The sequence below is a fragment of the Amblyraja radiata genome, chromosome 29 (assembly GCF_010909765.2).
Source record: "Amblyraja radiata isolate CabotCenter1 chromosome 29, sAmbRad1.1.pri, whole genome shotgun sequence".
Lineage (NCBI taxonomy): Eukaryota > Metazoa > Chordata > Chondrichthyes > Rajiformes > Rajidae > Amblyraja > Amblyraja radiata.
In genome coordinates, this window is record NC_045984.1 from 33,164,063 (window position 1) to 33,187,718 (window position 23,656).

At 45.2% G+C, this 23,656-nt stretch overlaps 1 protein-coding gene and 1 pseudogene across 3 annotated transcripts in view; one reads left to right on the forward strand and one right to left on the reverse strand.

Moving 5' to 3' along the window:
* Nucleotides 1-20,211, forward strand: part of atcay (ATCAY kinesin light chain interacting caytaxin) — a 32,302-nt gene extending 12,091 nt beyond the window's left edge. For all 3 annotated transcript variants that reach the window (XM_033047248.1, XM_033047247.1, XM_033047249.1), the window contains 9 exons: nt 3,160-3,336; nt 4,014-4,116; nt 5,196-5,327; nt 7,735-7,821; nt 9,020-9,118; nt 10,405-10,440; nt 12,968-13,003; nt 14,291-14,323; nt 16,436-20,211. In XM_033047248.1, the coding sequence (XP_032903139.1) occupies nt 3,160-3,336; nt 4,014-4,116; nt 5,196-5,327; nt 7,735-7,821; nt 9,020-9,118; nt 10,405-10,440; nt 12,968-13,003; nt 14,291-14,321 (701 nt within the window). In that variant the 3' untranslated portion in view covers nt 14,322-14,323; nt 16,436-20,211. The remainder of the gene's footprint in view (nt 1-3,159; nt 3,337-4,013; nt 4,117-5,195; nt 5,328-7,734; nt 7,822-9,019; nt 9,119-10,404; nt 10,441-12,967; nt 13,004-14,290; nt 14,324-16,435) is intronic.
* Nucleotides 20,212-21,805: 1,594 nt separating this feature from the next.
* Nucleotides 21,806-23,416, reverse strand: LOC116989661 (annotated as a pseudogene).
* Between the last annotated feature and the right edge of the window lie 240 nt (nt 23,417-23,656).

Sequence of the window (23,656 nt, forward strand, 5' to 3'; positions counted from 1 at the left end):
GGGAGTGGAATTAGGCCATTCGGCCCATCAAGTCTACTCCGCCATTCAATCATGGTTGATCTATCTTTCCCTCTTCTCCCCATTCTCCTGCATTCTCCCCATAACCCCTGCCTTAAATATATCCACTGACAGCCTCCATAGCCTTCTGTGGCAAAGAATTCCACAGATTCACCGCCCTCTGACTACAGAAATTCCTCCTCACCTCCTTCCTAAAGGAACGTCCTTTAATTCTGATGCTATTAGCATGTCTTTTACATGTGACAATTTCTTAGGCGTCTCACCAAAATTGTCTTATATCCTTAATATATAAATTCATGTCATAGGAGCAGAATCTGGCCATTTGGCCCATCGAGTCTACTCTGCCATTTAACATGGCTCATCTACCTTTCTCTGTCAACCCTATCTCCCGCTTTTTTCTCATGGCCTTTGACACCCTTACCAATCAACAACCTGTCAAACTCCACTAGAAACATACCCATTGACTTGGCCTCCACAGCCTTCTATGGCAATGAATTCCGCAGATTCACTGCCCTCTGACTAAATCATTCCTCCGCATCTCCGCATTCTAAAGGTACGTTCTTTCAATCTGAGATGTATTCCTTCTCTCCAGAGATGCTGCTGGTCCCGCTGAGTTACTCCAGCTTTTTGTGTCGACCTGTATTACTTTTCTACAGGTTTTCTGGAGCATCCTGATGGGGAATCAACGATCTTATTGAATTGTGGATGATCATTTTTAAAGTGAGATTGATAGACTTTTTGCAAGCTGAGGGGATGGGGGTAGTAGATACAATCAAAGCAGTGGATGAGACCTTGATAGACACAAAGTGCCGGAGTAACTCAGCAGGTCAGGCAGCATCTCTGGAGAGAAAGGATGGGTGAGATTTTCAGTTGGGACTCTTCTTCAGATTAAACCTGGACACAGGTCAGCCAACACCTAGTTGGATTTTGCAACCGTTTTGCAGAGGTTTTTGCCGACATTGTTCCAGTCTCTGAGATTAGGCAGGTATGGCCACAGTTTTCAAGGGTGTTGGGGATGTTACGACATGACCACGAATGGTGAAAAGTAAAGGGCAAACTACTACCTGTAAAAAGACCCCCGCTTAATAATCTCACCCAGAAGCCGCCACTAATCACGCCTATACAGGTTGCACTGTGGTGGGCCATCTTTCCGTACTAGATCCGTACCTATCCCCCAAATAGCAGGAGTGGGCATATGAACTAATTCTGTAATATTCGTCGAGTTCTGTACATGAGTTATCATCATAGAATCATAGAGTCATACAGCGTAGAAACAGCCCACACCGACCAACATGTCCCATCTACACAAGCCCCACATACCTGCATTTGGCCCATGTTTGTCGAAGCCTGTCCGATCCATGTACCTGTTTAAATGTTTCTTAAACATTACGATAGTACCTGCCTCAACTACTTCCTCCGGCGCTCGTTCCATACACTCACTACTCTTTGTGTGAAAAAGTTACCCCTCAGGTTCTTGTTAAATCTTTCCCCTCTCACCTTAAACGTATGTCCTCTGGTTCTCGATTCCTTTACTCTGGGCAAGAGACTCTGTGCGTCCACCCGATCTATTCCACTCATGATTTTGTACACCTCTATTAAATCACCCCTCATTCTCCTGCGCTCCAAGGAATATAGTCCCAGCCTGCTCAACCTCTCCCTTTGGCCCAAGTCCTCGAGTCCTGGAAACATCCTCGTAAATCTTCTCTGCACTCTTTCCACCTTGACAACAGAGTTTTAGAGATAAAAAGATAGGTCGACAAAAATGCTGGAGAAACTCAGCAGGTGAGGCAACATCTAACCATCATAGATGCTGCTGCACCCACTGAGTTTCTCCAGCATTTTTGTCTAACTTCGATTTTCCAGCATCTGCAGTTCCTTCTTAAACAGAGATAAAAAGATGGTCGCTTCGGTTTTCCAGTCAGTGCTAATCACTAATAAGGCTCCCTGCTGTCAGGTCAGACTCGTGAAGCGATCTCTATTTAATAAAGTATAAATAATGCCTGTGTAATGTGAATAAAGCTTGCCAGCTGTGGGGTGGTTTGGCTGTCTCCTGAGTATCTGACAAGTATTCATTCAGCTACGATGCAAGCGTTTAGCATGATCATTTTCAGTGTAATGGTGGGTGTTGAGTCTTTCCTTTTGTCTCCACATGAAGCACGACAAACAGTTCAGCTTTGTGTCTCCTCCTTACAAACTGTTAATCTGACAAGTGGAATATTTTGTGCTATAAAACATTTGGGCAAAATACTAATTGTTACTAGCGAGGAGAAGTTAAGGGAATAACCTAAGATATTCATGCAAGTGAATTGCAACCTTATGATAGATTTGGTTTACATTGTGACCACTGCATATAACACAACGCCAGGACAGCTGAGTCACACTGTTGAAAACATCATGGGTGGCAGTAAAACACACCACAAAAACATGTTTGATGTAACGTGCAAGAATAAAAGGACGGACCTTTAGGAAGGAGATGAGGAGGAATTTCTTTAGTCAGAGGGTGGTGAATCTGTGGAACTCATTGCCACAGAAGGCTGTGGAGGCCAAGTCGATGGATATTTTTATGGTGGAGATTAATATGGTCTTGACTAGTGCGGGTCTCAGGGGTTATTGTGGAGAAGGCAGGAGAATGGGGTTGAGAGGGAGAGATAGATCAGCCATCATTGAATAATGGGCCTAATGTCTCCTATGATTTAGGAACTTGTGAATATAAAGTGTGATGCAAATAATGCACTTGAAAATACGTGACATTTTCAGGAAATGTGCAATTAGATAAACAAGTAATATTTATCTCTAAAAGACACAATGTGCTGGAGTGACTCAGTGGGTCGAGCAGCATCTCTGGAGAACAGTTCCCGACCTGACCCGACCCTAAACATCACCTATCATGTGCTTCAGAGATGTAGCTTGAACCGCTGAGTTACTCCAGCACTTGTGCTGTTTTTTCTTTGCGTAAACCAGCAAGGTTGGAAGAGTTTGAAGAAAATGAAGGGCCCCGACCCAAAATGTCCACTTCCCTGCATAGATGCTGCCTGACCTGTTGAGTCCCTCCAGCAGTTAGTTTCTTGCTCAGGTGACGATGTAATACTTGAAGTAGGTGAATGGAGGACATTCGCAACACGTCTCCTGCTTGTCTTCCAGATGATACTCCAGTTGCAAGTGCTAAAAATTCTCCCAGTGCAAAAGGGGGCTCTTTTGATGGAGAGGACGGCGAAGCCACCAATGGGAGACTGTGGAGGACAATCATCATCGGAGAACAGGAGCACAGGATTGACATGAAGATCATCAGACCATACATGAGAGTGGTGACTCATGGAGGTAGGAAGCGTCAACCACAGTGATGGAGAGCCCAAAGAGTTTTAATTCATTCAATTCATGATCTTGTAAGAAGACTAAACTATTAGAAGAATGCACTAAATGTTATTCCTTAATCATGTGTCTATCCACAGTAAATGGATTGTCTTTCTGCTGACTGGTTAGCACACAACAAAAAGCTTTTCAATGTACCTCGGTACACGTGACAATAAACTGAACTGGGATGAAGATAAATGGCCGTTATCTCAAATGTGTTGTGCCAAAACAGAACTTGCAATTATCAAGCCTCTCTCTGTGTACCCAAGAGAGAGAGAGAGAGAGGTTTGCAAATGTGTTAAGTTGAGTTACTTGACTCAAAAGGTAATAAGGAATAGGAGTAAAATTAGGCCATTCGGCCCATCAAGTCTACTCTGCCATTCAATCATGGCTGATCTATCTCTCCCTCCTAACCCCATTCTCCTGCCTTCTCCCCATAACCTCTGACACCCGTACTGATCAAGAATCTATCTATCTCTGCCGTAACTCATTGTAATTGTGGCACAGTGTTTGGGCTCAATAGCAAACACTGACTGTAATGGCAGGGCCTTAGTTATGATGGGCTCTTCTGTCCCGCTGAGTTACTCCAGCATTTTGTGTCTATCTTCTAACGAACTAACGACAATGAATCCATTGTTTTGTAGGCTATTATGGTGAAGGACTGAATGCGATTATCGTATTTGCTGCGTGTTATCTGCCCGACAGTGGATGTACAGACTATACCTACATCATGGAAAACCTCTTCCTGTAAGTGTGCACTGCCCTGCCTGACTGGAGCTGTTCACTTTCTGCTTAGGCTCCAGACATCAACACAGAGGGAGCAATAACTCGTTCACCCGTGCATCATTTGAACATTGCTAAGGCCAAGGTCTGAGGCCGACAGTACAGAATAGCTCCATGCAGAGAAGATCTTCTTCTTCTTCATGCGAGGAGAGTCACTGGTCTGTATGTACTGGTCTACAAGAAATGGGTGGGATAATAGTGACAGTTTTGAAGCAGATTCAGAATACTGACGAGAAGGTGAATGTCGGTGGTGTGGGCCTTGCAAGGGACGTCAGCTGGTGCTGGTCAGCCTTTGAACAGAAGTAGAGTTCAGGGAGTAACACGTAGCCTCATGAAGGAGCTGAGGTGAGACAAGGCATGAAAGAGATGGGGAAGCCATTGTTTCAGGGCAAGAATGGAAAAGGCCGGACTGGAGGTATGACGGTGGTGAAGGAGATTTGCAGAGACAGTCGTGAAGAAGTCTGTTTCTCACCAGCAGCACATCTCTCTTTCACAACAGAAAATTAAAATGACTACGCAAGAACATATAAGGGTGCTCATGATTGTGTGTGTGTGTCACAGTGTGGGTGTGTCACAGTGTGTGTGTGTGTGACAGTGTGTGTGTGTGTGTCACGGTGTGACAGTGTGTGTGTGTGACAGTGTGTGTGTGTCACCGTGTGTGTGTGTGTGTGTGTGTGACAGTGTGTGTGTGACAGTGTGGGACAGGCAGCATCTCTGGTGTGACGGAATGGGTAACGTTTCGGGTCGCAATCCTTCTGTAGTCTAAAGAAGCGTCTCGACCCGAAATGTCACCCATCCCTTCTATCCAGCGATGCTGCCTGTCCCGCTGAATTACTCCAGCATTTTGTGTCTATCTGCGGTGTAAACCAGCATCTGCAGTTCCTTCCTACACATTGGTCTGGGTGTGAACATGTTAACCCATAATATCCATGTGGGAATGTAATTGTTCTATCAGGGACATGATGATAAAACACTGTTGACTCGAGCGCGATGAACTGCTCTGCCTGTGGCCATGAGACTGTGTTTGTTTCCTTGTGTCTCAGGTATGTGATCAGCATCTTGGAGCTGCTGGTTGCTGAAGACTACATGATCGTGTACCTGAACGGAGCCACTCCTCGCAGGAGGATGCCCGGCCTGGGCTGGCTGAAGAAGTGCTACCAGATGATAGACAGGAGGTAGGTGTGTAGCAGTGGACAACTGGTGCACGAGAAGCACAACCCATGAGATCCACAGCCTCTCCTGCAACAAGGCTCAAAGCAGTGGGGCGGCACGGTGGTGCAGCGGTAGAGTTGCTGCCTCACAGCGCCAGAGACCCGCCTTCCATCCTGACCACGGGTGCTGTCTGTACGGAGTTTGCACGTTCTCCCTGTGACCGCGTGGGTTTTCTCCGGGTGCTCCGGTTTCCAATCACACTCCAAAGACGTGCAGATTTGTAGGTGAAGTGGCTTCTAGCCATTGTCCTAGTGTGTGTAGGATAGAACTAATTTTGGGGGATCATTGGTTGGTGCAGACTCGGTGGGCCGAAGGGTCTGTTTCCATGCTGTAACACTAAGCTAAACTAAACTGATGACATTGAAACATATCTCCAACTCCTCTTTCCCACCTTCTCAATAAATACTTTTGGTTTTTGGATGATTGTATTTATTAATTTTTTATGTTTTCATGAATTTACACTGATTGTTTAATTCATTTCGCCCTCCTTATAAACATTTCTGAACATCAGCAGCATTTGCATGAATTGAATCTGCAGAGTCTCACATCATCTTTGTAACCGTGTGTCAGATGGTGAAGCTGACCGATTGGCTTTGCCATCTGTCGGGAGCTTTTCTCGGCAGCTTCATCAGTTCAACTTGTTTTGCTGGATCCATGTGACTTGATGACATCCATCAAGGCCCTTCCACCATGCTGGCCCATGCAGTGAGGTGCAGGAGGCTTTCATGTGTGGATACACACGAGGCTAGTCTGGGTCCCTGGGTATTCAAGTGGCAAGTGCTGGCAGTGGGCTCTCAGGTTTGTCAGTCATAGGAGCAGAATTAGGCCATTCGGCCCATTGTCTACTCGGCCATTCAATCATGGCTGATCTATCTCTCCCTCTCAACCCCATCCTCCTGTCTTCACCCTGTGACCTTTGACACCCGTACTAATCAAAGCTTCTCTCAACAAAATGCAGCCCACTAAGTTGCATCAATTGCCATCAGTGAAGAAGGGTCTGAAGAAGGGTCTTGACCCGAAACGTCACCCATTCCTTTGCTCCATAGATGCTGCCTCACCCGCTGAGTTTCTCCAGCTTTTTGTCTGCCTGATGAATAGACTGATTACACACTGTTAATGAAGTTCAGAAGTGTTTGGAGCAGAATTAGGCCATTCGGCCCATCGTCTACTTGGCCATTCAATCATGGCTGATCTATCTCTCCCTCTCAACCCCCTTCTCACCATAACCCCTGACACCTTTACTAATCAAGAATCTGTCAATCTCCGCCTCCACTGCCGTCTCTGGCAATGACGTGCACTGCAATTAATGATCCAAATAATCACCAAATGATCCATGATGTTTTTTGTCAAAGACCAGCACCACCCACTATGAATACATTGCCCTAATCTCTGTAAATGAAGTGTCTCAGTATTAGTGCATCCCTGGAGCACCACCAATGACCTGAATCAGTGAAAATGTATGCATTTTCCCAATCGCTATGGACAACGTGATAATCATTTGTGAAATACTGCACTGACAACAATGAAAAATTGTACCAATCATTAGAAACAAAAATAGCTGTTAATATGAATGATTTGATCAAACCGCAGTTAATGAATTGTGTCAATTGCTATTGAAAATTCTCATCTCTGTACACAACCTGCACTCTTTGGCCACTCTTGCTATTGAGGGAGTGCAGAGTAAAGGGCCTGTCCCACATGGGTGTCATTTACGCATCAATTACGCAACATCCTAAAAATTGTTTGGCGTGTCGTGAAGCACGCATGGCGCGTGGTGAAGCGTGGTGGCGTATGCAGTAACGCGCGGCGCCCCAGGATTGTGGACTGCTCAAAATCCCCGCGTGACGTATCCCTTGTGCACGCTGATGTACTGATGGTGTATGCTGACGTACATCAATTAATTAATCCAACTGCAAATAGAATGCTATTTATTGTCATTCAAACCTAGGTTTGAACCAAATTCCATTTCTACAGTTTTTTACATTACAAACACAATGTGAAATGTGCAATCCGATATTCTCGCAATTACTACAAAACTGAAAAGCTAAGTTTATCTCAGCGGGTGAGGCAGCATCTATGATGCTATGATGCTGTCTCACCCGCTGAGTTCCTCCAGCATTTTTGTCTACCTTCGATTTTCCCAGCATCTGCAGTTCTTTCTTAAACAGCTATGTTTATCTCCATTCTTTTGTGAACCTTTGTGCGAGAGTTATTTGTCCATAAACACTGTGGAGGCAGTTAGATATTTGTTGATGTGATTATTTGAAAGTTTGGGTTAATGGGCCAATGTACCTCACAGATTTGTGTTTAATTTTGGGGAGTTTTATGAAATCCAGCTGCGACCACAGATTTTCTGTTTCCCACTTACAGGCTACGGAAGAATCTGAAGTCATTAATAATCGTCCACCCATCCTGGTTTATCAGGACTGTGTTGGCAATATCCAGGCCTTTCATTAGGTAAGTCTAACTCTCACATATCTGCTTGACTTTGGTCACATTATGCCAACAATAACATCCTCACACGCGTGTGTATTGACTCTGCCAGTAACTGCAGTGTGTATTATACTGAGTTTCTAGGTTAAACAGAACAAGAATGTAGTCCCTGATCAGCTGTGGCTGATTTATGACCAGTTGTACTAGAGGGTCCACAATAACTCCAAGCATCTCTAGACAAATAGGAACCAGATCAACCAGGATGCCCAGTGGCTCCACTTAAAGACTTGGAATAGGGTATGTGGGGTAAAACGTGCAAATGTGCAAGGTGTTATTCACAGTGAGAAAGATAGCAATAAGCTGCAACTGAGCAGAATGGGTGGTTTAGTGGCAGATGAAATATATTAATCTGACAGGATATACAATGACAATTAATGAAATTAATTTAAATGAAATGCCGCAGTTTTAAAGCATGTATATGTGCAGAGCCTGGGTATTTTTCTGTATAAATTCTAGATAGTGACAGGGCATTTTCAGTGAGCAGTTAGTAAAAAAACATGCCTTTATGTATAAAAGCACAGAGGACAAATACAGGAAGGGTTTGTTGATCCTTTGTATAACACTGAAGATAGGCACACAATGCTGGAGTAACTCAGCGGGACAGGCAGCATCTCTGGAGAGAAGGAATGGGTGATGTTTCGGGTCAAGACCTTTCCCTGCTGAATATCCCGCGGTCTAGGCATAAGCTTAGGGGCGACCGAGCCTTTGCGGTTGCAGCTCCTAGACTGTGGAACAGCATCCCCTTCCCATCAGAACTGCCCCCTCCATCAACTCCTTTAAGTCAAGACTAAAAACTTATCTATACTCCCAAGCCTTTCCTGACGTCCACTGAGCGAGGGCTATATGTATATATGTATGTAGTTTGTTTGCTTATACTATTCTTATAACAAATGTAAAACACTTTGGCCAACGAGAGTTGTTTATTAAATGTGCTATATAAATAAATGTGACTTGACTTGACAGAGATTTCTCGACCTGAAACGCCTCACGTTCCTTTTATCCAGAAATGCTGCCTGACCCGCTGAGTTACTCCAGCATTTTGTATTTATCTTAGGCACTATAAAATAATGGTTGTACAGCATGTTGGTAATATATATATTGATGGAATTAACAGCAGAGACTGTTCTTTAATCGACGTGTTTCTGCCTGCATTGTTTTACAGTTTTAAGTTCATGAGTAAGATTCAGTACGCTTACACCCTCTCTGAAGTGGAGCAGGTGATTCCGATGGAACAGATGCAGATCCCAGAGTGTGTTTTACAGTACGTATCAACACTGGTGAACACAGGGCCTGTGACACCGAACAAACGGCTACACGTTGGTCTGAGATGTCCTTGAAGGTTCTTTACAGTGGTTTGGTTTCACACGCATTGAGCTGTGAGATGCCAAGCTATAGAAACTAAAAAGCCCAATTGCTAATCGGGATTTGTTTACCGTTATACAGCAATAGGTCATAGTGCAAGGGCTAAGATCTGGATAAGATCAAAGCGTTTAGCCTGTTTTACAGCTTTGGTTTGGATTAACATGAGATCCTGTGGGAAGGTTGTTGTAATATTGGATTTGTGGCCGGAGAAAAGAGTCTATCAAAGCGACATAGGATGTAAACTCCGTTTTTAAAACCATTGGTGTTTTGCTTCACACTCAGGCTGCAGCCCCAGAACTGAGTCGGCAGGAAGAAGGGTTAATGTGACATTTGATATAGAGATGTGTGATTATTACTATTTGTATCCAGTACTGCAGTGCTGGGCTCTGGCAGTGATGCAGTGCAGAGACTGCCTGTGAACGTTGGTGCAGGCTGGGCTGAGTGAATGACGCAGACATTGAGCGCTGGGATATTGGGCTCAGGACCCCACCCTGGTCGGCATGATGACCGTGAGCCACTGCTGGAACCTGTGGGGCGGCACGGTGGTGCAGCGGTAGAGTTGCTGCCTCACAGCTCCAGAGACCCGGGTTCCATCCAGACCACGGGTGCTGTCTGTACGTAGTTTGTACGTTCTCCCCGTGACCTGCGCGGGATTTCTCCGGGAGCTCCGGTTTCTTCCCACACTCCAAAGACGTGCATGGTTTTAGGTTGATTGGGTTCTGTAAATTGTCCCCAGTGTGTAAGGTAGAGCTCATGTATGGATGATCACTGGTCAGTGTGGACTCGGTGGGCTGAAGGGCCTCTTTCCATGCTGTATCTCTAAACTAAATTGACCTAGCAGGACTTGCTTCATGTTGACAGATGATCCAGATCCTACCGTCTCTCTTGTCAAAACCAGTTGGATGTTATAGTCACAGTGTGATACAGGCCTGTGGAAACAGGCCCAACCTGCCCACATTGGCCAACCTGTCCCAGCTACACTAGTCCCACCTGTCAGCGTTTGGTCCATATCCTTCCAAACCTGTCGTATCCATCATGTGATGTGATGGAGACTGTTTCCTCCCCCTCTCTATGTTTGGCAGAGAGCACTGGTGTGTGCAGTTATTTTGATTTAAGTGTAAAAGTATGTGAAGTTTCATAGATCCGATCAAATAATCGATAAATCCCAATCCTTGTAACTTTCAGGTTTGAAGAAGAAAGAATCAAAGCTAAGCGACCGAGGTAAGTAGTTGGCCGAAGTAATGCAAGTCTTTGGAGTGTTTCATTGTCTCACTGTTGAGTGGGTATTGGCTCTAACACTGTTGGCAGAGCTGCTCCACAGTGACCACCCAACACGTCGAGTCTGAAGAAGGGTCTCGACCTGAAACGTCTCCCATTCCCTCTCTCCAGAGATGCTGCCTGTCCTGATGAGTTATTCCAGCATTTTGTGTCTACATTTGGTTTAAACCAACATCTGCAGTTCATGTTATCCATTATTATTAAACAAATATATTTTAATTTCACTTTTATATGTCACACAATGGTGTGGTAAATGTGTTACCAGCGAGTCTAAATGGCAAAGGAGGCCTGGTATTTTTAAGGCGGAGTCTGACAGATTCTGGATTAGTACGGGTGTCAAGGGTTATGGGGTTAAGGCAGAAGAATAGGGTTGAGAGGGAGAGATAGATCAGCCATGATTGAATGACGGAGTAGACTAGATGGGCTGAATGGCCTAATTCTGCTCCTAGACCTCATGAGATCGAAACTGGTGATTTTCAGATTGTAAACTGCAGTTTTTTATGTATCAGCAGTTCAGAACAAGCTGAAACATGCAATCATTCTGGATGCCAGCTCCAGTCACTAATCTACCCACGCTCGCAGGAGTTCCAATCTCCAACCCTGGCTCGAGCTACAACCCCTGCCTCATGCTCTGGGCTAATGGCTGGCACACCGAGTCCTCTCACACCGAGTCCTCTCACACCGAGTCCACTCACACCGAGTCCACTCACAGAGCATCGGCGCTGACCAGCGATCACCAACGCACAAGCACTACCCTACACACTAGGAACAATTTACAGAAGCCAATTAACCTACACACCTGCACGCCTTTGGAGTGTGGGAGGAAATCCGATCACCGGGAGAAAACCCACGCGGTCACGGGGAGAACGTACAAACTCCGTACAGACAGCACCCGTATAATATAACCGTATAACCATATAACAATTACAGCACGGAAACAGGCCATCTCGACCCTTCTAGTCCGTGCCGAACACGTATTCTCCCCTAGTCCCATATACCTGCGCTCAGACCATAACCCTCCATTCCTTTCCCGTCCATATAACTATCCAATTTATTTTTAAATTATAAAAATGAACCTGCCTCCACCACCTTCACTGGAAGCTCATTCCACACAGCCACCACTCTCTGAGTAAAGAAGTTCCCCCTCATGTTACCCCTAAACTTCTGTCCCTTAATTCTCAAGTCATGTCCCCTTGTTTGAATCTTCCCTACTCTCAGTGGGAAAAGCTTATCCACGTCAACTCTGTCTATCCCTCTCATCATTTTAAAGACCTCTATCAAGTCCCCCCTTAACCTTCTGCGCTCCAAAGAATAAAGCCCTAACTTGTTCAACCTTTCTCTGTAACTTAGTTGCTGAAACCCAGGCAACATTCTAGTAAATCTCCTCTGTACTCTCTCTATTTTGTTGACATCCTTCCTATAATTAGGCGACCAAAATTGTACACTGTACTCCAGAATTGGCCTCACCAATGCCTTGTACAATTTTAACATTACATCCCAACTTCTATACTCAATGCTCTGATTTATAAAGGCCAGCACACCAAAAGCTTTCTTTACCACCTATCTACATGAGATTCCACTTTCAGGGAACTGTGCACAGTTATTCCCAGATCCCTCTGTTCACCTGCATTCTTCAATTCACTACCATTTACCATATACGTCCTATTTTGATTTGTCCTGCCAAGATGTAGCACCTCACACTTATCACCGTAGTCAGGATCAAACCCAAATCTCCGGTGCTTCAAGGCAGCAACTCTACCCCTGTGTCACCGCGATGAGCTGCCTTTTATTGCTCTTTCAAGGAGTTAAAATGTTAGCTGTAGAATGCTTTCAGTGATTTTTCTGATATTGTTCAACTTTTGTAGATTTGTTGATCAGTGCAGGATAGAAAAATAAATGTATTTTCTGTTTTTCTTCCTCTTGCCCTGATTTTACCCTGGAGATAGATTCCACAAATATTCACACAATGGTCACAGTGTGACGTGCCGAGTCAGCAAACTAGAATCCTCACCTGCCCCTCGTCTAAAGTCCGCACCATAACACAGGTCACTGGGGAACAAGTGGGGCAAGGAGTTAGAGATTCCATTGAATATTACCCCTCTACCCACAAGACCAGTGGGATGAATGAATTCAAGTGCTTGTATTTTCTGGAGCAGACTAATGCTGGGAGTTGAGGTGAAACAAATGTAAATGTAACAGATGAAGTGGCAACATGCCATGTACCAAGGCAGTATTGCATAGAATCACACGGCGTGGAAACAGGCCCTTCGGCCCAACTTGCCCACACCGGCCAACATGTCCCATCTACACTAGTCTCACCTGCCTGCGTTTGGCCCATATCCCTCCAAACCTGTCCTATCCATTTACCTGTCTAAATGTTTCTTAAACGTTGCGATAGTCCCAGCCTCAACTACCTCCTCCGGCCACTCGGTTCCTTTCATTAATGAGATTTATTTGGGGTATTTTACAGGACAGAGGAAAATGAAAACACAACTGAGAAAAACAGGTAATATGGTCATTCTTTAACCCAATTAGATTTGTCTATTGTCATTGGCAAGGGTGCAATGAAGTTCCTTGTTCATATGAGTAGAGTAATGGTAAATACAGCAGTGAGGGTAAAGCAGCAGAACGGTGCAAGGTTGTGTTGCAAAAGGTGCAGGAGAATGTTAGGTAGACAGAGAATGCTGGAGAAACTCAGCGGGTTTCAGAAGCAGCATCGATGGAGCGAAGGAATAGGCGACGTTTCGGGTCGAGACCCTTCTTCAGACTAGAATATTAGAGTACAATATCAGAATAACCGGATGGGTGAGTGTGAGTATCGTGTATCATCTTTCCACTAACTGGGTAACAAAGGCTTTTCACTGTACCTCGGTGTACATGACAATAAGCTGAACAGAGCTGAAGTGTATGTAGCAGCGCCTCCTGCTGGGAGTGTGAGAGAGGTCATTGGTTCAGAATGGTCAATAGATAATAGGTGCATGAGTAGGCCATTCGGCCCTACGAGCCAGCACCGCCATTCAATGTGATCATGGCTGATCATCCACAATCAGTACCCCGTTCCTGCTTTCTCCCCATATCCCATGATTCCTTTAACCCTAAGAGCTAAATCTAACTCTCTCTTGAAGACATCCAGTGAATTGACCTCCATTGCCTTCTGAGGCAGAGAATTCCACAGATTCACAACTCTCTGGGTGAAAAGGTTTTTCCTCATCTCAGTCCTAAATGGCCGACCCCTTATTCTTAAACTGTGACCCCTGGTTCTGGGCTCCCCCAACATCGGGAACATTATTCCTGCATTGAGCCTGTCCAATCCCTTAATAATTTAATATGTTTCTATAAGATACCCTCTCATCCTTCTAAATTCCAGTGAATAGAAGCCCAGTTGATCCATTCTTTCATCATATGTCAGTCCCGCCATCCCGGGCATTAACCTGGTGAACCTACGCTGCACTGCCTCAATAGCAAACCGGCTGGTGACAGCCTATGACAGCACCCACGTCAGGAGAAGTCAAGCTACGCTCATTGGCGTCAAACCCACTGTGGTCTAAACATTTACAACATGTTGCGACTGAGGTAACTACTCCCGGTGACCACCGCAAACATGTGGCCACAAACTAGTCACCTGTAGTTGCCTAAAAAATAGCCTAAGTGGGACAGGCCCTTAAGACCAGAGAATGTCTAAAGAACTGAATAAGTCAGTCTGTTTCTGAAGGGGAAATGTGTTAGAGTTGACATGGCATTTTTGTAGCTTGGTTATGCAGGAACTAATAATATTTTCCTTTCTCTAACTCAGATCTGGAACTGCAGTGGAAGGGCAGGAGTAAAGGTTTGTAGCAAGCAGCGTTTATAATCAGCTCTGGGTCAAATGGCTTCTTTCTGTACTATTCCAGCATAAAACTGTGCAAGAGGAAGTTGTAACTGTGTACGCTGACTCTAAATCTAAGCTTGATTTCTCTGTTGTCATCATTGTTAACTTCCCATTTTATACCCTCTAATAGCCTGTCTAAATTATGCTGCATTGAATCTGCCCGACAATGACCTGCTTCCCCTTATGCTCCGTGTCACTGACTTGGATGGTCCATCAAGCCAGAATTAAAAAGTTATTTCACATCCCTCCACAGTCTTGCTTCATCTCCTCTCTACAATTGCTGCTCCCTTGAACTCTCTGAGGATAGACACAAAATGCTGGAGTAACTCAGTGGGTCAGGCAGCATCTCAGGGGAAAGGGCAGCTTCACCCTCCAGACCACTTCAACTCTCCAGTTCTTTCACTCTGCTCGTGTTAATTCCACCGACCATCGTGGTAGCAAATCATTCAAACATCTTGATCATTCCCTCTTAAATTCCCAGCTAACTCACGCGGTCTCACTTCAGTGTAGTTTAGTTTAGAGATGCAGCGCGGAAACAGGCCCAACAGCCCCACTAAGTCCACGCCGACCAGCGATCCCCGTACACTAACACTATCCTACACACACTGGGGCCAATTGACAATTTTACCAAGTCAATTAACCTACAATCCTACACGTCTTTGGTGTGTGGGAGGAAACCGGAGCACCCAGAGAAAATGCACACAGGTCACGGGGAGAACGTACACACTCCGTGCAGACAGCACCCGTAGTCGGGATCAAACCCGGATCTCTGGCGCTGTGAGGCAGCAACTCTACCGCTGTACTATTGTGCCACCCACTTCTTCTTGATTAAACCTTTAATAATCTTCTCAAAGCCCAATTATTCAACCAGCTTTCATGTCATCTACGTCTCGTCACAGCTTCATGCTCATTGCTTCATTCATTTCTCTCTCTATTTTTCAATAACTATTCAGCCTTGTCATATAAATGGATTTTAAGTCAGGATGTTCCTTCAGCAGGCTTCAGATTTTGCCTGAACGGAAGTACATTTAGTATTTTGAAAAATGTATTCTTACGAGGTATTCTTTGACTACAGGCTTAAATTCTTAATTATTTGAAACAGTGAGTGAAAGCTTAATTCCGGTTTGTGCCATTTGTACGTCACCTAATCCCCCAGTCACCTAGAAACCCCAAAACAGCAGCTGAGTCATTCATATCACGTCGAGTAAACATGGTAGAAAATGCAACTATTAGTAAGTCACGTTGAGAATCCTTGAGGTCTGAAGAAGGGTCTCGACCCGAAACATCACCCATTCCTTCTCTCCAGAGATGCTGCCTGTCCCGCTGAGTTACTCCAGCTTTTTGTGTCTACCTCGAGAATACAGATTATTATAAAAGTCCATCTATTTTCCTTATAACTCTTTGGGAAGAAAATGTAGTGTTTTTACTGGTTCCAGATCTGATGTAATTTTACCCCTATATGTTTAACACTTCACATCCCCCCCTGGAACAGCAAGGCACTCGGTTGCATCAAAATTGTGATGACCTTCACAAATCCAGCAACTTGCCCTGAGTAGGGGAATCGAGAGCCAGAGGACATAGGTTCAAGGTGAGGGGGGGAAAGATTTAATAGGAGCACAAAGGGTGGTGGGTGTATGGAACAAGCTGCCGGATAGGTAGTTGAGGCAGGGACTATCGCAATCTTTAAGAAACATTTAGACAGGTACATGGATAGGACAAGTTCAGAGGGATATGGGCCAAACGCAGGCAGGTGGGACTAGTGTAGATGGGCAAGTTGGGCTGAAGGGCCTGTTCCTATGCTGTACGACTATCTAACATCAGGAACAAAGCCCACTCCCAGCTTCAAGATGACTCACCATTGCTGTTTTGATTAAAAGCCATCTCATAGCCGCCCACACCCATCAAGGGAATTTTAATAATTCCAATGGAAACAGCTGAAGATGTGCAGCAAGTCCGGCAGCATTGTGCAGAGATAAGCAGTTAATGATACACGTTTGTGCCTTCAATGCAGGTTTAGAGCAACGCGTAATGGCATAAAAAGTTAACTGTTTCTTTCTCCTCTCTCCACAGATGCTGCCTGACTTGCTGAGTATTTCCAGCACTTTCTGTTTTTTTCCCCTGCGGTACCTTGTTTTTTGTGAATGAAAAAACAATTTCTTGACAGTATTAAAAGGGTTTTGTCCGTGTTGTGAGGAGATGATTTCAGTAATGGACAGTTAATCACATGTGAATATTCACTGGAAATGTGTCAAATTGCAGCGTTCTTGACTTGTCCATGGACACTGTTCTAGAGTCAGAGTGATAGAGTGCAGAAAGAGACCCCCTGGTCACTGAGTCCACATTAAACCCCAGTTACACTGTGACCCATTTTATGCATCAGCTCCCCCCACTCAGTCACACTCATCTACACACTAGGGCAGTTTTCCACGACCAACTAACCGACCAACCTGCATGTTTTGGGATGTGGGAGGAAATGGGAAGAGATTGACTCGAGCAGATCTTCTGTATTTTTGTTTACTCTTCATCTAGACATCCCGTTGCTTGTCTGTGTATCTGTTAGCATTGGACAGGCTCAAACCCAGGCCACAATTCCCCACTACTTTTGTTGAAAGAACCAGACAGCTGTCTCTATTCCTCAATGCCTCTATGAATCACCGCCCTAGTGGGAGCAGATTGTAATGTTATATCCACCTGCTGCAGCTTTACTGTGTTCCCCTAAACTAAATCACTGCAGAAATATCTTTCACACCAATCCAACAGTCTTCCTCAGCCCAGATACACTTGAAAATGGAAAGAAATGCTGATAATGTGAGAGGGATTGAGAGCAGTAAACATTGTCAAAGACCATTGGGTTCCTGTATTGTGGATTTGAAGTAATCAGATTTACACGATGTCTAAAGTATAACATGCAAGAGGATGGAACTTATTTTCCAAAATAATCTTTTGAATACAGAATATCATCATAATCATAATTGTCATTTACTAGCTAAGTATGTTTAGCAACATACGAGGAATTTGATTTGCCGTTCAGTCAAACCAAAAAAGCAACAAGACACACAACTACATAAAATTTGACATAAACATCCACCACAGCGGCTCCTCCACATTCCCCACTGTGATGGAAGGGAATAAGGTCTTATCTCCTTTCCTCCATCCTCCCGCAGTCGGGGGAGTCGAACCACCCACAGCCGGTGATCGAGCTCCCAAGTCGGGGCGGTCGAACTCCTGCGGCTTGGAGCTCCCGAAGTCGGTCGCTAACCAGGGACCGCGAGCTCCGTAATGTTAAAGTCCGCAGCTCCCGCAGCTTGGAGCACCAAACGCCGACTCCCGGCAAAGGGATGGCCCACTGCGAGATGTTCAAGTCCGCAGGCTCCATGGTTTTGGAGCTCTAGAAGTCCCAGCTAGAGGCCGCCAGCTCCACCATGTTAGGCCGCAGTGCAGACGGACATACGACATGGAAAAAGTTGCATCTCAGTGAAGGAAAGAGATGAGAGTCTCCTCCACCCGGCCCACCACATAATACAAACTAAAGATAAACTAAAACATACATGTTACAACAAAATAAACACACAAAGAAGGAGAAACACAAAGACAGGCCGTTGGCGAGGCAGCCATCGTGCGGCACCCCCTGCTGTTTAATATATTAAGCTAACTGTAATATTAGAAGAAAGTAAGCCCACAAATGGCAGTGTAGTGCAGCAGAGGAGGGTACAAGTTAGAGACCCTATTGTTTGTTTGACCTCCTCTCCTATCCATCCCATTGTGCCACATGTCCCTGTGTATTGATCTCAATGCTTGTGATACCTGGCTGAAGTGGCCAAGCTTCACGTGTGGGCTGAGACAGAGAATGCAACCAGGATATTGAACTGGACGTTAACAGCAGTTGCTGCAAAATAGCTTCACACAACATCCACTTCCTCACCGAGATTGCAGATTGATGAAGAATAGAAATAGTGAGTTTCCTCATTGGAAAATAGCAGGTTAATGACTCGGTTACATGAGTGGATGCAAGGTGGTAGGTCGTTGACAAATAGTAACTTTGGTCCCTTTTATTGGGAACACGGGCAGGTGGGACTAGTGTAGATGGTTCATGTTGGCCGGGGCGGGCAAGATGGGCCGAAGGGTCTGTTTCCACGCTGTATCACTCTGTGACTCTGTGATAGTGCTGGGGAAGCAACAAAACCCTGACTTTCACTATCAAGGTTGAAATATTCAATCTTCAAGATATTCAATATTTAAAAAAATAATTGAAGTAAGTATTTTGACCATAAAACCATCTCGTTATCTTTCTGTTCTAGGAAGTTGAGAAGTTTCACGTCATAGATTGGAATTCAGAGAAAACAGGATGAAGTTCTTGGCAAAGTTGTTGTGAAATTTCTGACACAAGTTATATAGTTTGTCAATGGTTGATTTTCACTCTGTGTCGCTGACTATAGGATCCAGACACTGGGCCAGGATCATCTGAATTCTGTCGCCATTAATCATGTGGCTCACATCGTCACATGGAAGTATGTTAGGTTAAGGTCGTAACTCTGTTGTCACCACATCTCCTTTTTATATACATTATTTAGTACTTTGGTTTTGCCAACCTTGTTCCTCCCCGTCCTCTCCTGAAGCACCACCATCCATTGCTCTGTCAGTAGTCTCAAAGGCACCAGCCCCCCCCCCCCCACTACACATCAGCCTCCATGTCCGATGTCAGCAGCATCTTGTCAAGGTATCTCAGCCGCCTCGTCTCCACAACCCAAGACTCCTGCAGTTTCTGAATAAAACCCACGACTGACTGAAAGCTTTCAGGCTTTGAAGTGAATTAAGCTCCAAATGTTCTTAATCCACTTACCTTGAATTATAAGGATATGCAGGAGATTATTTCATCAGTTGGCCTCTGTGGAAAAAGTGTGTAGCCAGATAAATGTTTCAAAGCACCTGACCCATGATTATTGGAGAAGGGTTTTGGTGCTAGTTTGTTACATTCCAATGAGTAGTTGGGACAAAGGTGGTCAAGTTATTATTTAACACTAACCGCAGTAATTGCAATGAAAATCAAATGAGTGCTGTTGTGCAGGTTGGAGCTGGTTTGTTGCGACCAGCATGTTCTCAGATTCAGTGAGGAAGGCCTCACTTCGGTCGCTTTGGTGTAACGAGCTCTGCCAATGCATTGTGTGGACTGTGCGAAGCTCTCCCTGGTGTTTTGAGCTTGCTGGTCACAGCCCAGTGGGCTCCAGTTGCCAATTCTGCTGCTTGGTGGGAGAATGTCGGTCAAACTGGGCAAGTAATCAGCGATGCCCCCCTCAGTGATTGGGTAGCCAGTCATCACTGGACGTCATAACTCACACATGGAGAAGGTGCAAGATGCTGCTGGATAAGGCAGCAAGAGAGATAACAGGGGCAACAGCACACAGTTCTACTGGAGACAGTACTGGCCAGTGTGCAAGGCCAATGTAGTGGAGCCTGACTCGGAGTGGAGGCAGAGAAAGAGAACTGCTGACAATCACAGTTATAAATGCCCAATGATGGGTCACTTACTGCAAGTATTTGTTGGTGAATCTCATTGTAAATGTCTGTTATGGTTAACACTTGCATTGTTTTAAACTGTTTTTGATTGATTTCTTCATGACTAATATTCTCAGATAGCCGAGTTAAATTCCAGCTCTGGAATAACTGCTTGCTCCGTCCCAGCAGTGTGAAGGCTTACTGTGTAATCACCAGCCGCAGACATTGTGACATGTGCTGGATGTATCTATTCCATATTGTATAATCTTAAAGGTGGCTCCTTGATGATGTTTTGCCTATTGTCTGTTTCAAGACTTTTCGTAGAAAACCTCAATGAAATATGTTGATCTTCTCGTTGGGTATCTATCTTACTGTCAGATTCTTCACGCGAATGTTTTCAAACTATGGACTTTCTCACATGCAACAGGACAATCTCCCCCAAATGGAAGGGTTCTCTGATCAATGGAAATGGACAGCTCCATGAATTCCAGGAATTGGGAAAGGTCCCACCTTTGAATGACATCTGGGACACATTCCTGCTCTGCAGGGATTTTGTTTAGTTCAGAGATGCAGTGAGGAAGCAGGCCCTTCGGCCCACCGAGTCCGCACCGACTAGCGATCCCCACACTAACACTATCCTACACACACACACACACACACACTAGGGACAATTTACATTTATACCAAGCCAATTAACCTACAAACCTGCATGTCTTTGGAGTGTGGGGGGGGAACCGAAGATTCCGAAGACAACCCACGCAGGTCTCGGGGAGAACGTACAAACTCCGCACAGACAGCACCCGTAGTCAGGATCTAACCCGGGGCTCTGGCAAATCCTTTTGTGAATGAATCCTTTCATGGCGCTAGTATTCAAAATAATGCATTTTCTTCCTCCTCCCATTTACCTGTAAGATCCAACATCTTGATGGACAATTCTTTCAAAGCCTAACTGGTCCTGGAGTGTTGAGCAGGCTTACATTCAATGTTTTCATGCCCTATCCATAGACAGTGGGGAGGCTGTTGGAGTTACATAGATACATAGACAATAGATGCAGAAGTAGGCCATTCAGCCTTCTAGCCAGCACCGCCATTCAATGTGATCATCCACAATCAGTACCCCATTCCTGCCTTCTCCCCATACCCCTTGATTCCGCTAGCTCTAAGAGCTCTATCTAGGGTGAGTGATAGACAACAAGCGACCACAACAACCCTACTGAGAGTGAACGTGTATTATTAGAATGGAACCATTGGGCCGAAGAGAGACACAACAATCTGGAGTAACTCAGTGGGTCAGACAGCATCTTGGGAGTACAGGAACAGGTGACGTGTCGGGTTGAGACCCTTCTTCAGACTGAGCCTGTTGTGTACTCCTCATTTTACCAAGGTCCTGACTGTAATCGATAAACACCTACACAGCATGATGGATCCAGAGTGTGAGGGGATTATGAGCTGGATCATCAACTCAAGCCAAGTATGTTCCAGTGTTGTGGAGCTGGGGTAGGTAGGGTGTCCTGTTCACAAGGGGAGTGACACTGTTGTGGACTGGACATTTAGCCAGTTCATGCTCCATGTAAACACAGCTCATTGTTCTCAACAAAGAGCCAGCACATCCTCCTGTGTAATTGCTGACCCAGAGCTTCTGGCAAAAATCACTGCATCAATGTTGATTGCTAATTCAGTTACAGTTCATACACAGACACTGATGGGTAAATGTAACACTTCAATCCCTCCATAGACACAAAATGCTGCAGTAACTCAGCAGGACAGGCAGCATTTCTGGGGAGAAGGAATGGCTGACGTTTTGGGTCGAGACCCTTCGTCAGATAGGCCTTGCTTTCTCCTTCCCCTTCCCAGTTCTCAAACTAATCTTACTGTCTCCACCTACATTCTATCCCCTCCCGACATCAGTCTGAAGAAGGGTCTCGACCCGAAACGTCACCCATTCCTTCTCTCCAGAGATGCTGCCTGCCCCGCTGAGTTACTCCAGCTTTTTGTGTCTATCTTATATTCCGGCAGGTGATGATTATATAAAACAGGTGCTGGGATCATGTAGGTTGTTGTATCTCAGCTCAGTCGGCCCGTTCCCCTGCTCCCTTGACAGCACCTTTCCACGGCTTGCAGCCCACGAGGGTTTTTAGTCGAATGTAGTGCTCGACACACTCGAGTGCAATGGCATCCACATCTACATCAAACTTATTTGCAAATAGATGGTGTTGCTGAAGAATCCAGTTGAGGTCACCGGCTCCATAAATACAGACCGACCTACGATGAGAGCCGGTGCACGGAGGGTAGGGTCTGCCTCTCGTTACATCGCCTTCCAAATATTTCCACTTGACCAGCCTCGCCACCGACCTCATGTCACTCACATCGTACTTGGCATGTGAAGGATCTGAACCAGGAGCGCCAGGCACCCACTGCAGAGTGGCCCAGAAAAACTCATCGGGGCTGTAAGTATCTTTTGACCATTCCATTAAATGCTTTGCCATTGAGTGTTTGAAGATGTGTTCAACAAATCGTCTGCTGACCACGATGTAGGCACTGCCCGACAATATGGAGGTTTCTTCATCGTATCGGTCTTCACCATTTTCCCATCGATAACGTCAAAGTGGTATTTCCAGCGCTGCTGCTTCTTCCCTGAAGCTACCTCAGACTCTAAACTATTCTTCCCATTCAGCTCCTGCAGTTTGTGGACAATCTCCAGGTTAGTTTTGATGGGGAAGTCCATGCCACAGATGTTGATGTGGTACTTCCAGGTTAGATGTCTCGTCAGGAGCTCCTTCATGCAGTTCAGGTCAGCCTAAACCCTGGACAACCTTCTCCAATCTCCCTGCAAGGAAAACGTTGGGCAAGCAGGATGCAATGCTGCCAATCGCGGCTTTGAAACTAGTGGGTGATTTGTTGTCAACATGTACACAGTAAATATTCTGTGGTGCGAAGATTATTCTCAACATTCTTTCGAACTGGTCAGCTCTCTCATGAATAACGATGGAGTATGCGATGGGAAATTGCTTCTCATTTACACTGAGAGGAAATGTGATGTATTTTCTCTGTCTCATGAAAGCCTCGTAATTGCTTGTAAGGTTAATAAAGTAAGAGTCCGTGTGCCTGGTGGCTTTCCACTGCACCTTTAACAATTGGCTTCTCTTGATTCCGTTGGCTTCTCCTTGCAAAACAGCCGTACAGTTGACATCGTAGAGAGATTCTGTAGCGATCTCCAGCTCCGAGCACCGTTTGTTACAAGGACCAGTGGTGCGAAGGTCACCATTTCTCAAAGAACTTTGGAATTTCTCAGGAAAGCAAACTTGAATGTCAGATGAAAGGCCCATTCTCATAAAGAACTCCAGTAATGAAAAGGTGACACAGCTCAAAGCCAGGATTAAACAGGATTGCCCTAGAAATCATTTACATTTCCTCGTCATGATGAAACAGACAACAAACTTCAACAAGTTGTAAACTGATGACTTTGATTGCTGATTCAATGCTCCTCTAGCCAACAAATTGGCTCCACGGAAGGAAGCAGAGGGTGATGGTGGAAGGTTGCTTCCCGGACTGGCCTGTGACTAGTGGTGTGCCTCAGGGTTCAGTGCTGGCTCCGTTACTGTTGGTCATCTACATCAATGATTTGGATGAGAACATACAGGACAAGGTTAGCAAGTTTGCTGATGATACAAAAGTGGGTGGTTTTGCAAATAGTGAGGATGATTGTGAAAAATTGCAGCAGGATGTTGATCGATTGGCCGGGTGGGCTGAGGAATGGTTGATGGAATTTAATACAGAGAAATGTGAGGTTGCATTTTG